Raw genomic sequence first — 15379 nt, 5'->3', positions numbered from 1 at the left:
TTCTGGACAGGTGTCTGTCAATGGCTGTGGCCACACTTGGGCAAAACTTCGAAATGGCCATGCTAATGGCCAAATCGAAGAATACTGATGAGGCGCTGAACTGAATATTCAGCGCCTCATTAGCATTTGCATGCTTCCGGCCGCAGCACTTCGTAAGCGCTGCTTTCGAACATGCGCGGCTCGGCACGGCTACACACATTTAGAAATCCCCTTATTCCTCTCAGCTAAAGGGAATAAGGGGATTTCCAAATATGTGGGTCCTTTCGAAAAGGACCCCCATGCAGCCACGCCATTGCTTCTTGTCCTACCTTAAGTGGACATGAACACCAGGTGATCACAGTCCTCTTTGTAAGGGCCCTTCACCTCTGTGAAGACTTATTAGTCTTTCCTCCGCTGCCTTTTTCAAAGGCTAAACATGCCCAGTTAAAAAAAAAATCCTCACAGGTCAGATGTTCTAAATCTTTTATCATTTTTGTTGCTCTCATCTGAACTCTCTCCAGTTTGTCCACATCTTTCCTAAAATGTGGTGCTAAGCATAACTGCAGCTGAGGCCACACCAGAACTAAGTAGAAGTTGACAATTACCTCCCATATGACAATCCTGTCAATATACCCCAGACTGATATAAGTGGTTTTTGCAACTCCTTTACACTGCCTCATTCCATTTGGGAGCCAGCCTGTCCCCCAGCTCCTTTTCAGCAGTACTTTCAGTTACTTTCCATTTTATAGCTGTGCACTTGTCTTTACTGACTGTCGTCTTAACAGTTTTCAGACTATCTTTTCCATTTAGCTAGGTTGGTTTTGAACTCTAATTCTATCCTCTAAAGTGTTTACTGCCCCTCTCATCTGGAAACTTTATAAACATTCTCTCAGCTCTGTTTATATATATGTTTATATATGTGTTGACATGACAATAAACTAAAAGGGTAGAGAAATGGGAGGAAATATTTACAGTTTAAAATAACTGAAATATGTTTTGATTGGTTAATGTTGACCAACTGAGGTTGCTACCCCTTACTGCACATGGAATGTGTGGGTTGGCATGGTTACTAAATGTGAGGAGGAGGCATATGTGGACTGGAAGCCTGCCACTCCAATTGTGTCCTGGAGGCATGGTGCATTGCCACCCTTATTTCTGCTATGCTGCTGGTGGCTGCCTTGCTTTCAGAGCTTGGCACTTGATCAGCAGCCACCACTCTCTGGCAGCCCAGCTCTTAAGGCAATATAAGAGAACCACTGTGTTACAAAAAAAAAAAAAAATGTCACACATGGTTATATCACATGCTTTGTGCGGGGGGGAGACAACCCAACACTGCAGAATGCTGCATAGAACAACCGATTTTTCTGTATATTGTAAAAGAGATCACTTCCTAGAGCTTGTCCCTTCTATCTGCTCTAATCAATTGGCTTAGCAAAATGCCATGAGAAAATATCATTTACAGATTTCCTTGCCTTCTTGCTGGCCTGTACTTGTAGAGTTAATATTTTAAAACAAGCAAACAAACAGTATATAGACTTATTTTGCCACTTTTGTTTTCTGTACTTGTAATTTACTTCCTAATTTTTAAAGTCTAAGAGAGAAGTACACTTTTTGGTATGCTTCAGTAAAACAAGATGTACGCTGCGGAATTAGAGTCTGAAGTAATAAATTTTTAAAAAACTATGCCCACCATATTCAAACAGAGCACAGAACAAGGTTCTTTTGTTATAATTGTATAATTAAGCAATTTCTGTCTTAGCTAAAAATATATAAACAAATGCAAAACCCATGCCAAAAGGGATATATAAATGTTGGACTTGGACATACACTACTATTAAACAGCCTTTACAAAAATAATTTGATTAAGTCAATCAGGCTGTGTCTATACTTGCTTTCCTCTTTTGAAAGAGGCATGCAAGTGAGGGAAATTGAAAATGCAAATGAGGTGCAGGTTTACATATCTGGCACGTCATTTGCCTATTCCTCTTTCGAAAGAAGAAGAGCAGTGTAGACACAGCTCTTTCAAAAGTAAACCCCATCTTCGAAAGAACCCTTCTTCCTTCTTTTTTGGGATGAAGGGTTCTTTCGAAGATGGGGTTTAATTTTGAAAGAGCCACATCTACACTGCTCTTCTTTCGAAAGAAGCTCTTTTGAAAGAAGAATATGCAGATCAGGCACTGGATATGTAAATCTGCACTTCATTTGCATTTTCAGTTTCCCTCATTTGCATGCCTTTTTCAAAAGAGGAATGCAAGTATAGACACAGCCTCAGTGTCGCAAAAACTGATTCAACTACTCATTCTGAAGAACTTGTCTTTTTATTAGGAACTAGTTTGGAATGAAATCACTCCTGTGCAAACCCATACTTTCTAGCTTTAACAATATTTCATATCTGCAATGTCTGTCTGAGAACTGGCAAGAAAGCGTGCTTCATTTAATAACACTTTCTATATATAGACAACAGAAGTCTGCCAGATGTGATTTTATTTCTGGATACAAAAACTGTATGCTAGAACACGGCATCATAACAGAAGCAAATCATTAAAATGTTTTCAGACAAAACAACACAAAATTCTGAATCTATGTCTACACTACAGCTCTTCTTTGAAAGGTGACCATTCGAATGATCCCATTTGAAAGAGTGTGTCCGCATGCAAAGCAGATTGAGCCTCTGATCCACTTTTTCGAAAGACCGCTCAGCTCTTTTGAAAGGGAGCATCCACACAGCCACAGGCTATCTTTTGAAAGAGCTGAGTGGGAAATGCCATGGACAGGGTCACATGGCTGACAAGCCTTTCTGGGGCTTGCAGCTAGCTGCTTTCCTAGGGTGCATCTACGCTTGCATTCCTCGTTTGAAAGATGTATGCAAATGAGGTAAAATGATAATGCAAATGAGGTGTAAATTTGCATATTTGGCATCTCATTTGTATAGTCTTATTTCGAAAGAAGAAAGCCAGTGTAGATGCTGCTCTTTGAAAGTAAACCCATCTTCTAAAAGAGTCCTTCTTCCCTTTATTTAATGGGAAGAAGGATTCTTTCGAATATGGGGTTTACTTTCAAAAGAGCAGTGTCTACACTGGCTTTCTTCTTTCGAAAGAAGCTCTTTTGAAATAAGAATATGCAAATGAGGTATCAAATATTCAAATTCACATCTCATTTGCATTTTTGATTTACCTCATTTGCATATCTCTTTCGAAAGGGGGTGCAAATGAGGGAAATTGAAAATGCAAATTAGGCACTGATTTACATATTTCATGCTTCATTTGTATAATCTATTTTCAGAAGAGATTCTTTCAAAAGAAAAGGAAATGTAGATGGGACTCTTTTGAAAATAAACCCCATCTTCAAAAGAACCCTTCTTTCTATTTTGTTTCTGCTTCTGCTTTTTTTCTTTCAAAAAATCTCTTCTGAAAAGAGATTATGCAAATGAAGCACACGATATGTAAATAAATGCCTCATTTGTATTTTCAATTTCTCTCATTTGCATTCCTCTTTCGAAAAAGGAATGCAAGTATAGACACAGCCTTAAAGGCCTCCTCCCAAACTCCCCACCTTGCATTTGCTCAGGCTTGTAGGGGTTTCACAAGCCCCCCAGAGCCTCTTCATAGACCATACAGTGCATGGAAGCCTGTCCCTGATGGATCCTCAGCAGCAGCTCCTTCTGTTGGAGGTGGATAACCTCCATACTCTAGTTGGCTATCTGTCCATGGTGGTCACCGCCACCCTGCAACTCCTCCTATGGTCGATTTCCCCTACGCCAGGGGCCTGGAGCTGTTCGACCCAGGATGGCACTGGTGTTTCCCCTTGAGCACGCCAGCACCTCTGGAGCCACTGAAGCAGCTGCAGAATTTCAGAATGAGCAAGCAGACGTTCCAGGAGCTATGCCACTGGCTCATCCCCACCTTGGCTCACCAGGACACTCACATAAAGCCCGTCCTCCCCCTTGACAAATGGGTAATGATCGCCATCTGGAAGCTGGCTACCCCAGACAGCTACTGGTCCGTGAGTCACCAGTTTGGAGTGAGCAAGGCCACCATCGGGGCTGTCATGAAGGAGGTTAGACATGCTCGGGTCACACACTCACCACAGGGAGTGTGGAGTGGATCCCAGACAAGAGGAAACCTTGGTGGAGGGGGTGGGGGGCAGGGACAGGGGCTGGCAGGGGGCACGGAGGCAGGGGCATGGGCATGGGGGAAGGCAACATCCCCTGAAGCCCTCATGGGACTGCACACTCTTCCTTTCATGCAGGTCATGCGCACCATCAATGTGATGCTGCTGCACAGGATCATCTGCATGGGTTATGTGGACACAGCCATTGTGGGATTCGCAGTGCTCAGCTTCTCAAACTGATTTGGTGCCTTGGACAGGATGCACATCTCCATCCATGCCCTGGAACATACAACAATAGCAAAGGCTACCACTCGGTAATGCTCCAGGCACTGGTGGGCAGCAAGGGCCACTCCATGGACATTTATGTGGACTGGGGGCGGGGCGGATGGACACCCAACACCTGTGTGTTCCATAATTCTGGGCTCTGCCGCCGCATGGAGGCTGGGATATTTGTCCCCTGTCGGGAGATCACAGTTAGGCATGTGACCATATCCCTCTGTATGGTGGTGGATGCCGCCTACCTCCTGCTACCCTGGCTGATGCAGTCCTACACTGGCCACCCTGACCACTCCCAGGAAGCATTTAACACTTGCCTCAACTGGGCCCAAAATGTGGTGGAGCGAGATTTCAGGCATCTGAAAGGCCAATGGCAGTGCCTCCTAATGCACCTAGAGGTAGGGCTACAGAACGTCCCCCAGATGGTGGGTGCCTGTTGCGTCCTCCACAACATTGTGGAGGGCAAGGGTGAGGTGTTCCCATCCCCATGGTGGGCAGCAGAGTACAGTCCTGGCCTTGAACAGCTGGTCCCCCCACCCAAGCCAACAGGCCCAATGGGATGGGGTCTGCACTCAGGCTGTTCTTCGGGAGATCTTTGCCTGTGAGCCTCAGTGACTCTCACCCACAGTCAACCCACACAGGCCCCGCATGCACATACAACCCTAGACCCACACCATACATCCACCTCCTACCATCCTCTCTACCAATATTACAGGACAATGGGATGGTTCAAAAATATCAATTTATGTTTCAGTAAAAACTGTTTGATTTTAAAATTGCAAAAACATTCTGTATAAAACAACAGGCGGAAAACTATATACAAGGTTGTCCTACACTGGGTGGACCCCAAGCTAGCTTGGAGAGTGGGGAACTGAAACTTGGAGAGGGGGACTTCACTGGTAGTGGGGAGTGGGAGACCTCAACTGGGAAAGGGGAATTCAGGACCTTAACCAGGAGCGGGGAAGAGGGAATGCTGTCAGAGAGAGGGGGGCACCTTAACCAAGAGCAAGGTGGGAGCACTACTCTGGGGCAGGGGTGGATGGCTGTGAGCCCCATTGGCCATGTGTTCCCTTCCCATCTCTGGTACAGGGTCCTCAGCAGGGCTGTGAAGGGGTGGGCAGCCCGGGGAGGTAGAGCTGGTGGGGTGGTCTCGCAGAAATGGGCTTTGCAGGGGAGTCATTGGGAGGGGCAGCAGAGGGGCCTGCTCAGGAGGGTGTGTACCTTGGGGGGCCTGGGTGGGAGTGGGTGCGGTGGGGGGGAAAGGTTTGTCTGAGGATCCCTCTGTGCTCCCTCAGGACCTCAACAAATCCCTGAGGTGCCCCATCAGGTCTGTCCATGCCTCCCTCTGCCAGATGTACTGTCCACAGTCCATTTGGAGGCACTGCTCAGCAACCTCCAAGAGCCAATGGAGTGCTTCTGTGGCGTCATTCCGCCATCTCGACCTCCAGCTGCGAGTCCCTCTTCTTGGAGCTGGGAGTGGTGACCATTTCCCCTCCTCCTCTTTCTGGATGTGGAGTATTACAGTGTTGGAGGGGGTCTCCTGGCCCTCCTCTGGTGTGTCTGCAAGGATAGATAGGAAAACAGTCAGTCCCTTGTTGGTGGCATGAGGGCTGTTCCCCCCACCCCACCCCCATGGGCACCAGGCCCCCTCCAGCACCAGGTGTCCTTGGTGTATGATGTTTTCTGCAGGAGTTCCTGGCCATGTGCACCGTTCCCAGTTCATGGTCCAGCCCCACACCCACGTCCCTGCCCATGCGGCTTGTGGTGCTGTTCCTAGGGGACCTGTGTTGTGTCATTCACAGGTGCACTGGGCATGTGGGTGGCCTGCTGGCAGCTGGGGTGCCACCACCCAATGAACTCAGGTGTGTGCCCCATTGCGTACCTACTGGAGGGACCCTCCCCATGGTCCGCTGATGCGTGGCTGGCCATCGCCTGGCTTGAGGACCGGGATGGGATGTCAGTTATGAGGTCCCCCTTGTCACTGGAGACCTCGGTGGCTGGTTCCATCCCAGGCTCCGTCAGGTGGCTGTCTGGTCGGGACTCCTCCTCTTCAGTAGGGTGCAGCTCATGCAACACGGTGTCCAGGAAGGCAGTTGTTAGGGAGCTTTCCCTGGGCCCCAGGAGGCAGTGCAGCTCCCTACAATAGGGACAGGTCATGGGACCTGCCCCTGATTAGCTGGCTATGACCCTGGCCTTGGCATACCCCTGTCATAACTCTTACTTTACTATGCACCTGGTCAGGGGTGTGGGCAGGGTGGCCTCTGGTGGCAAGTTCTTTGAAGAGACAGGCAAACACAGCCACATTTTGCTGCTTGCCCCCCATCTCTTTCAAAATCTCCTCCTCCAGAGCCTGAACAGGTCCCTCAGCTCAGGTTCTGTCCATGAAAGTGCCTTTTTTTTGTGGGGGTAGAGGTCTGCCCAGAGTCCTGTGAGCCCTGAGAAGAGTCAGAGGGGGGCAACTTGGGCTCCTGTGGAGGCTGGCTGTCGGCCATTGCTGGTTTTCTTTTTCTTTTTTTACTTTTTCTTTTTTTTTCTTTTTTTTTTTTTGTGGGCTCTCCATGGGGCGTGCTGCTGGGGCTCATGCTTGAGCTGCTGCAAGCATGCTCTCAGCTTCTTGCAAAGGGTTTTCTGGGACCATGGGGCTTTAAACGTGGCTGGATGCCCTGCTCCTGCAGGGCAGAGTGTCTCTGCAGTCCTCCATGGCAGTGGCCATAGAGGATTCGTCTTTCGAAAAAGCAGAAAGTGGAACGTCTAACGTTCTCTTTTGAAAGAGTATTTCAAAAGGGGGCATTCTTTCTAATATGGGAATGGGGGACCGAATTCAAAAGCTGCCCCGCATTCCTCCAATTTTCTTTTGAAAGAGCATGTTTTGTGTCTAGACGCTCCATGCACTCTTTTGAAAGAGAGCCAAATTTTTCAAATTTAAGTGCTAGTGTAGACATAACTTGAATGTCTGAACTATAGCAGGAGTTGATGATGAATCCTGCAACCTTCATAAGTTCAATGGGACTTTGGTACTGGGGGTGAGGCAGTTCTTCCTGGTTTAAGTGGTAATAACAACCAGATAGATTGTAATAGCTTTCAGTGTCTCCGCTCTAAAAATTGTGCCTATTCAACTGGATTAACTATGTGAGTAAGGATTCCTTACAGACTAAAGGTTTCACAGGATCAAATCTGTGGCTGCTGCTGACAGGTTTCTGCATGCACCCCAGAATAAAGTAAGGGAAGCAGAGAGCCCAGGGTGAGGAACCCATCTTGTACTAGTGCAGAGAAGTTGAGAGATGGTACTCACTGATAAAACTGAGTGCGATTTCAGGCATCCAATCTGAGGCATATGTCTGAAATTATTTGTAAAATACACAATAATGAAGAGTAATCCCTTCTCCCTTACTCTGTTCCATGCCACTTCTTCCCTAACCTGTGCACTTATGTGGGGAAGCTCTCCTGGATACTCAGAGTGCCTGGCATTGCTGCTCGCTTCCTCCCTCCCTCAAACATTTCTGCACATCTCCCTAGGCAGCTGGTAATGAGGGGAGGCAAGCAGCAATTCCAAGCACTCTGTACATCAACACATGCCCATCAAACATTCCTGCATGAGAAGGAAGCAGGAAGAAATCTGGGTGCCCCTCCCAGTGTTGCCTCATCCTGCTCCCCTTCCTCTTCCCTCAAACTCTGTCTGTGTCCTGTACTCCCTGCTGGCAGTCACTGCTGAGTGCTCACCCCTGTGCTGCACACACTGGTCCCTTATCCACGGTGCCCTGGGCAGTCCCCTATGATGCCCATCCCTAAAGCCAACCCTGCTAGTGGTTTTCAACCTTTGGTGCAGACTGTATTTAAGATTTCTGAATGGGCCTGCACTTCCATCTGAAATTTTATAAGGGTGCTGTTAGCTGATTTGCCTGGTGCTTTGGGGTATGCAAATTTATTAGGGGTATTCTTCTGAGGGTGGAGTTGATAATTCTATCAGTATGCTGCTTTTGTTATTTTTGTGTTCTCATATGGAGCTTTATTTCTCCTGTCTGCCAATTACTTCCCAATGAATCTATCCTGCTGTATCTAGATTCCCCAGACTGGGTTCTTCCCAACCTATGATCAGATGAAAAAACACACGCACTCCAAAAGCGCATCTGCAGCACTCACAGGCTGACCCCTTAGATTTCCCACCATGCAGAGTTTTTCTGCTTTCTGTATCTCACAGTTCAGTGTGATTTTTGCTTTGGAATCTCTGTTCTCCATTCTGTGAGGAAAGTTAAACACTTGTAAACTGAACCCCAAAGAGATGGCTCCTTATGTATTTGACAGAGTTACAAATTTCTTGGAAAGACATAATGGAATACAAGCTTTACTCAGAGAACTAAGTGTAACCCTAATCTCTCCTATACACACTGCAAAGGCCTTCTACTCCAAGTAGCACTCGCATGCAGAATCTTCAAAAGTCATTAAAAAGCCATACATTTAATTTCTTTGTTACAGTCTATTTTCGGCAAGAGTCCAAAATGGAAAAAGCAGAAGACATCCTGGAAATGAAGTTCAAAGGAGTCCAACCTGGGAAAAGCCACTCATAAGCGATCTTTGGCTGTTGTTTTAAAATTATTGCAGCCATTATAATTGGCTTTGGAAAGTATCTACCAAGAAGGGATATCTATGTAGTGGGGACTACTTTTGCTCAGAGCCAATCTGTCCATAGGATGATTTGGAGTGGTTGCCCTTGGCCCTGTGCTTTGAGGGGCCCATAGTCCTATGGATGAGATCATCCCCCATGTTGAAGTTAACGCCCACCCCCAGGATCCAGGGTAGCCTGGGGGATTACCTGGGATGGAGGGGGTAGGGCTGGCAGCAGGGGTCAGGACCACCTGCACTCACAGTGGCAGCCAAGCTGTGGGAAGTGGAGAGATGCAGCAGCCTGCTCTGTCTAGCATCTCCATGCTGGGTCGCTCCTCTTCACCAGTGATGCGTGTCTGGGGGAGCAGAGTGACCCAGCTGGGAGATGGCCAGCAGAGTAGAAGAGGCTGCTGGGTCTCTGTTTCCTGCGGCTCCTGCTACTACAGAGGCCCCTGCCCAGTAATACTCCAGGTTGCATCCCTCAGGGAAGGAGGCTTTGGAGAAGGGGTTGAGAGAGTAGGACAGAGGCGGGAGCAGAGTAGGGGTAAGGAGCTGATTGCTTGCAGAGCTGGGGTGACAGTTTACGTGCCTCACAGAGCTACAAGGGACATCAAGAGGTCATCAAGTCCAGTCCCCTACCCTCTTGGCAGGACCAAGCACCATCGCTGAGGGTTTTTTTCCAATATTTGCCCCAGACCTCTAAATGGCCCCCTCAAGGACTGAGCTCCCAATGCTGGGTTTACAAAGCCAATGCTCAAACCACTGAGCTCTCTCTCCCCCAATTTGACCCAGTTTAGGTCCTCAGCCTGTCTTAATCTGGCCCTGCGGGGCAGTACCAGACACCCAAGATGTCATCAAGGCTGAAAGCATTGCCTTTGAGAAGTTCATTAACAGGGTGGTGCAGAGGTAGGGGGACACTCCAGGAAGGCTGTGGCGGTGGTGCTCCATGACAGGTGCTGCGAGCCAGCTTCAGTGGGTGGGGCTTAAAACGCTCAGAAAACGTGTGTCTACGAGTAAACATAAGCACCCCTTCAAAAGGGTGAAAATTGAGAGGCCATTCAAAAGCCTAGCTTTTGAAAGGGAGCAACCACACGTTAAAAGAAGATTGACAGGTTGATCTGCCCTTTCGAAAGGGAGCATCCGCACAGCTCCAGGAACTCTTTCGAAAGAAAGGGGCAGGAAGTGCTGCAGACAGGGTCCCATGGCCAACAAGCCCTTTCGGGGCTGCAGCCAGCTGCTCCCTTAAAGGGCACCTCCCACCACCCTCCACCTTGCATGAGCTGAGTGATACCCAGCTGTCCCCAGCCAAGCAGAGCCCACTCATGCCCAGGGATGGAGTCTCAGCAGCTACTCCTTGCTGAGGACGCCCTCATCATGGAGACCCTCCTTGCAGTGCTACTTGGGTGGCTGAACAGCCTTCCTGGGGCTGTAGGACCCCACCGCCCAGGACCCTGCTCTTTCCACCACCCACATGCCCCAGCGCCTCTGGAGCCACCCCAGCAGCACTGACTGCTGGGAGCGCCTGGTGCTGGGGAAGTGGGATGATGACCAATAGCTCCACAACTTTTGGATGAGCAGGCAAACCTTCCATGAGATCTGCCACTGGCTCGCCCCAGCACTCTGGCACCAGGACACCTGCATGGGGCCCGCTCTCTTCCTTGAGAAGTGGGTTGCAATTGCCATCTGGAAGTTGGCCATCCTGGACTCCTACTGCTCTGTGGAACACCAGTTCGGGGTAGGCAAGGCCACCATTGGGTCCATACTTATGAAGGTAAGCCGGGCCTGGGTCATGCACCCCCCCATGGGGAGGTGGGGAGGCTGGGGCAAGGGAAACCCTTGGCTGTGAGGACCAGGAGGGGACAGGCAGGGGGTGGGGGCCGCGCATGGCCTGCCATGCCCTCACAGGAGCACCTGTCCCCCTCCCCCTATGGGTGGTCCAAGAGGTGAATGCAATGCTGCTGCACAGGGTCGTCCACCTGGGGGATCCAGATGCTGCCATCACAGGATTCACTGCTCTGGCTTTCCCAAACTGCTTCAGTGCCTTGGGTGGCACACACATCCCCATCCATGCACCAGCACACAGTGCCGGCCAGTATGTCAACAGAAAGGGCTACCATTCAGTGGTTCTCCAGGCCCTAGTGGACTCCAGGGACTGGTTCACCGACGTCTATATAGGCTGGGCCAGCCACACACATGACACCTGCGTTTTCAGGAATTCCGGGCTCTGCCAGCACGTGGGGGCTGGCACCTTCATCCCACAGGGGGAGATTCCGGTGTGGGGGATGTCACCATGCTGTTCTGCATGGTGGCAGATGCAGCCTACCCCTTACAGCCGTGGTTCATGTGGCCATATACAGGCCACCTCAACCCCACCCGGGAAGTGTTCAATGGTCGCCTCAACCAGGTCCACAATGTAGTTGAGTAGGCTTTCAGGTGCCTTCAGAGCTGGTGGCAGTGCCTCCACTCGAGGTTGGAGGTCGAGGTCCTCAATGTGCCCCAGGTGGTGGGCACCTGCTGTGCCCTCCACAACATCGTGGAGGGCAAGGGGGATGCCTACATCTGGAGTGGGCCAGCGGGGCCTGTGTCAGTTATGAGCAGCCAGGTACCATGCCCATCTGCCAGGCCCACCAGGATGGCCTCCGAATTAGGGAGGCCCTCCAGCAGAGCTTCATGGACTGGTCTAAGTCATAGCCCTGCCCTGTTCTTTTACTTTGCTGTGGACCTGGTCTGCAGTGTACTCCAGCTGGCTCCTCATGAGGAGGACCTGGGCCAGTGGGTGAATGCAGTGGCACGTCATGCCCATCTCCCTGAGAACCTCCTCCCCCTTCCATACACCAAGGAGGTCCCTTAACTCCCGCTCTGTCCAGGTGGGAAGCTGGGTTTTTTTATCTTGCCCCTGGGACTCCTGCTGGGAAGGGCTGCTGGCCATTGGTCTCCACTGTTGCTCTGAGGGTGTGCTGTGGGACCGCGTGCCGGGGCTGCTCCTAGGGTTCCTGCATCCCTGTTGCTTTAAGGGCGGCCAGGATTACAGCGCTCCGCTGCTGCAGGCTCGAACAGCCTCATGATCCAGCTGACCAGTGCCATGGTGGACTCCTCTGAAATAGTTTCTGGAAAGGAGACACTCTTCCTGCACAGGATTGGGGATCGGATTTTGATGCTGCCCCTGTTCCTTCGATTTTCTTTTGGAAGAAGGTGTTGCATGTGTGGACGCACCTCCCATTCTTGCAAAAGAGGGCTGGAGGGTTTGAAGTTTCTTGCATGCCTAAAGTCCAGCTGTTACCACAGGGCCCTCCTGGGCTCACCCCACCTCACCTGCTACTCCCCCCATATGGACACTCCCCTTTCAAGCCCACGCCCAAGCCCTGGCCCAGTGCACCACACTGACGAACGCGCCCACCCACGACACGCTCCTGTCCCTTCTCGCCCAAAGAGCCGCTGGCAGCTGCTCCCGCGTGGCTCGGGCACACCGGGGAGCGGGGTATTACCGAGCGCGCCGCCCTGCAGCCTGGGCTCCGGGCTCAGGCAAGCGCCAGCCCACCTTCCCGCCACTCTAAAGTGCAGCTTCTTCCTCCGCGCCGCACGGGGACGCCCCAGCTCGACGGAGCTCACCGTGCAGGGGACGCCGCTCTTCGAGGCCGCGCCGCTCGTTGTCTCCCCGGGGCAGCGGCGAGAGGGGCGGGCGGCTCCAGCCGCAAAGGCTGCTGGTCCAGAGGCGGCGCGGGGGCGGCCCGGGCCCGGACCTAAGATGGCGGCGGCGTTGGCGGGGAGGAGGCGGCGTTGGCGACCGCGGACGTGCGGGCTGTCGCGGGGTGCGGGCGGCACGCGGCTCTGGCCGGGCTCGCAGGGCGGATAGAGCGGGGCCGGCACGGCGGAGCGGGGCCGCCATGGGCTCTCAGGTGCTGCAGATCCTGCGCCAGGGCGTGTGGGCGGCGCTAAGCGGCGGCTGGTACCAGGACCCGCACCAGGGTGCCGGGGTCAACGCGCTGCACCTGTATCTGTGGCTGTTCCTGCTGGGCTTCCCCTTCACCCTCTACATGGTGAGTGCTGCCCGCAGCCGCCGTGCACGGCGCCCCCTCCCACCGGGCTCTGCAGGGCGGAGGGTCGCGGGGCGCTCCCGGCTGTCCGGGTCCCCTCGCCTCGGGGCTGGAGCCTGGGGCCCCCGAACTCTTCGGGCTGCTCCTGACCTACCTGGGCTGAAGCTGAGCCGAGCGCTGGTGAATACCCGGGGTTGGGGTGGGAGCGTGCGGCTCCCTCCCCCCACCCTCATTTCTGCTCCATTTCATGTGTTGTTAGGGTCCCCCTGGGGCAGGGGAGGACAAGGAGACCCCTTGGGTTTAGTCTGAACTTCTGCCCCTGCTGTGTTAGCCAGAGCCAGAGATCTGCTCTCCTTTGCCAGCCCGGGCAGTAAGGGCCCGAGTTTCCTGTAGGTGTCATGGTCATCTGAAACGTGAGATGGAATCCTTTCCGTTGTAATGCTCCTCTGAACAGGTTTAATTGGACCTTTGGTGTTATGATCAACTATAATGGAAGTTTCATATGTTCTAAACTCCCATACTTATAGAGCAGGCAGCAGACTAGCATCAGGAAGCTTGGGTTGTATTCCCCACCTGTAAATTTAGAAAAACCTTGTTGTTGCCTGATTAGAAGGGGTACAGGAGACAAACAAGGTGGATGTTGGTGGCATGATCAGCACACTGGAGAACATCCCCAGGTATTCTCCTAAGATAGCAGTATTATTACTATTGTTGTTTTTCACAATACTTTTTATGTTTGTTTGCTCCCTGATATATCTGCAAAAACCTTTGGATGGGATGACCGTGGTTTTGTCTGATCTAATTGCAAAAATTCTGTGGCTCAGCTCTTAAAATTAGAGGCTATGTTTCAAAACGCATAGCCTAAAGGTTCATTCATGCAGTGTGTGCACTGTGTGTCATCTGCTCTCCTGTTTTCAATGTATGGTAGTAATAAGGGAAGACATTCTTATGCCTTACGTTTTGTAATGTGCTTTTGGCTCCTCAGGGAAATCGGTGCTGTAGAAATATAATCTGCTGTTAAGGTTTCCTTTGTACCTAACATCTTGATTTTTTTTTTTTTTAAAAAGCTGACTTGAAAACACAGAACCTTGTTTTTAATTACCCTTTCTTGGTTCCCTTTGCCCCTCTATTTTAAGAAAAAAAATTCTATATTAATATGTTGAGTTTTGTGTTCGGGGAAGGCATGTAGATGGGCAGTGTGTAGCTTTCCATTGTATAATACTCACAACTTTTATCTTTCAGCATCAAATTGTGACTGGTATGTCATCTGTGAACTAATGTTTGAGTTCATGGATTTCTCAGTAGTTGTATAATGTGGTCCCTTAGGTGTGATGTGATTGGTCTCTGGCATGGTCAGATCTAATCTGAAAATGTGAAAAATCAAGATGCTTTGACAACTTAAAGCAGAAGCTGACTTAAGAAAAATGTACGTGGATTAGTGAATGGGTCCCCAGGGCAAAACCCTGTGTGAGTTTGTTACTGCAGGCATAGTAGAAATCATTGGACAGGCATCTAGATTCCTTAACAAACACTATCTGTTTGTGAAGTAGGAGTGGTAGACTCAATTTCAGCATTATAATATATTCAGAAATTACTGAGGTAGAGGAATCATGTAAAATGTTACGACTATAACCCTTTGCGATTACCTCTGTCTTTATATTTTGGTGTTCTTTGGAAAATGAAAACTGCTTTCTGTGTTGTTTAAAAATAATACATTCCTGGCAAGAAAACAGGAGGCTGTTATTCAACAGCTGCTTTTACTTATTTACGTAAAAAAGGCAGTGACAGTGCATGCAATAGATGAGACATCTGATCAAGTTTGACTAAATTGATGTTGTATTGGGAATCTGTTTCCAGGAAAAGGCAAGGAGATCATTTCGTAATATTCTGTTTACTTGCAGCTTGTTGGAGTTTGTTCTGTCCTGGGTTTTTAATGGCAATTTCCTGTATCCAGTCATGCTTGACAAAATAGTTTTATTTAATTAATAGCACCCTGTTGAGAGACCTTGCCATAAACATTATAAGGAACTGAAAAGATCCATGCAGGAAACTCTTCTCAATCATTTATTTCTGGTAACTGATGGAATGTGAATATCTTAGAGCAGGAGTTGGTGCTTTGGGTCATTGTCTTGAGTGGAACATTTCAGCACTATTTTTGTCTGCCTGTGTTGCTATGTGCTTTGATACAAAAGAGAAAAAAAGCTATTTTTTTAAGGGAGTTAGAAAAAGTTCTCCATTGCCTTGGATGTGGAGAAGATGCAGCAACAAATGCCAAATGTTCCGAGAATAAGTAGGCAGATTAGTCACAAGTTGAAGCAGATTGAATCATATTTGGCCGTTCTTCTTTTTCCACCCTTTGCTGTTTTAAAGTGTTGTCT

At 49.7% G+C, this 15379-nt stretch overlaps 1 protein-coding gene across 4 annotated transcripts in view; it reads left to right on the top strand.

Moving 5' to 3' along the window:
• The first annotated feature begins 12576 nt into the window (after positions 1-12576).
• Positions 12577-15379, top strand: part of PCNX1 (pecanex 1) — a 163034-nt gene continuing 160231 nt past the window's right edge. For all 4 annotated transcript variants that reach the window (XM_074997156.1, XM_074997155.1, XM_074997154.1 and 1 more), the window contains exon 1: positions 12577-13004. In XM_074997156.1, the coding sequence (XP_074853257.1) occupies positions 12852-13004 (153 nt within the window). In that variant the 5' untranslated portion in view covers positions 12577-12851. The remainder of the gene's footprint in view (positions 13005-15379) is intronic.

This window comes from Carettochelys insculpta, chromosome 6 (genome assembly GCF_033958435.1).
Source record: "Carettochelys insculpta isolate YL-2023 chromosome 6, ASM3395843v1, whole genome shotgun sequence".
In the NCBI taxonomy this organism is placed as follows: Eukaryota; Metazoa; Chordata; order Testudines; family Carettochelyidae; genus Carettochelys; species Carettochelys insculpta.
Note: the sequence above shows the minus strand (reverse complement) of the source record. Positions and strands in the feature narration are given on the sequence as shown.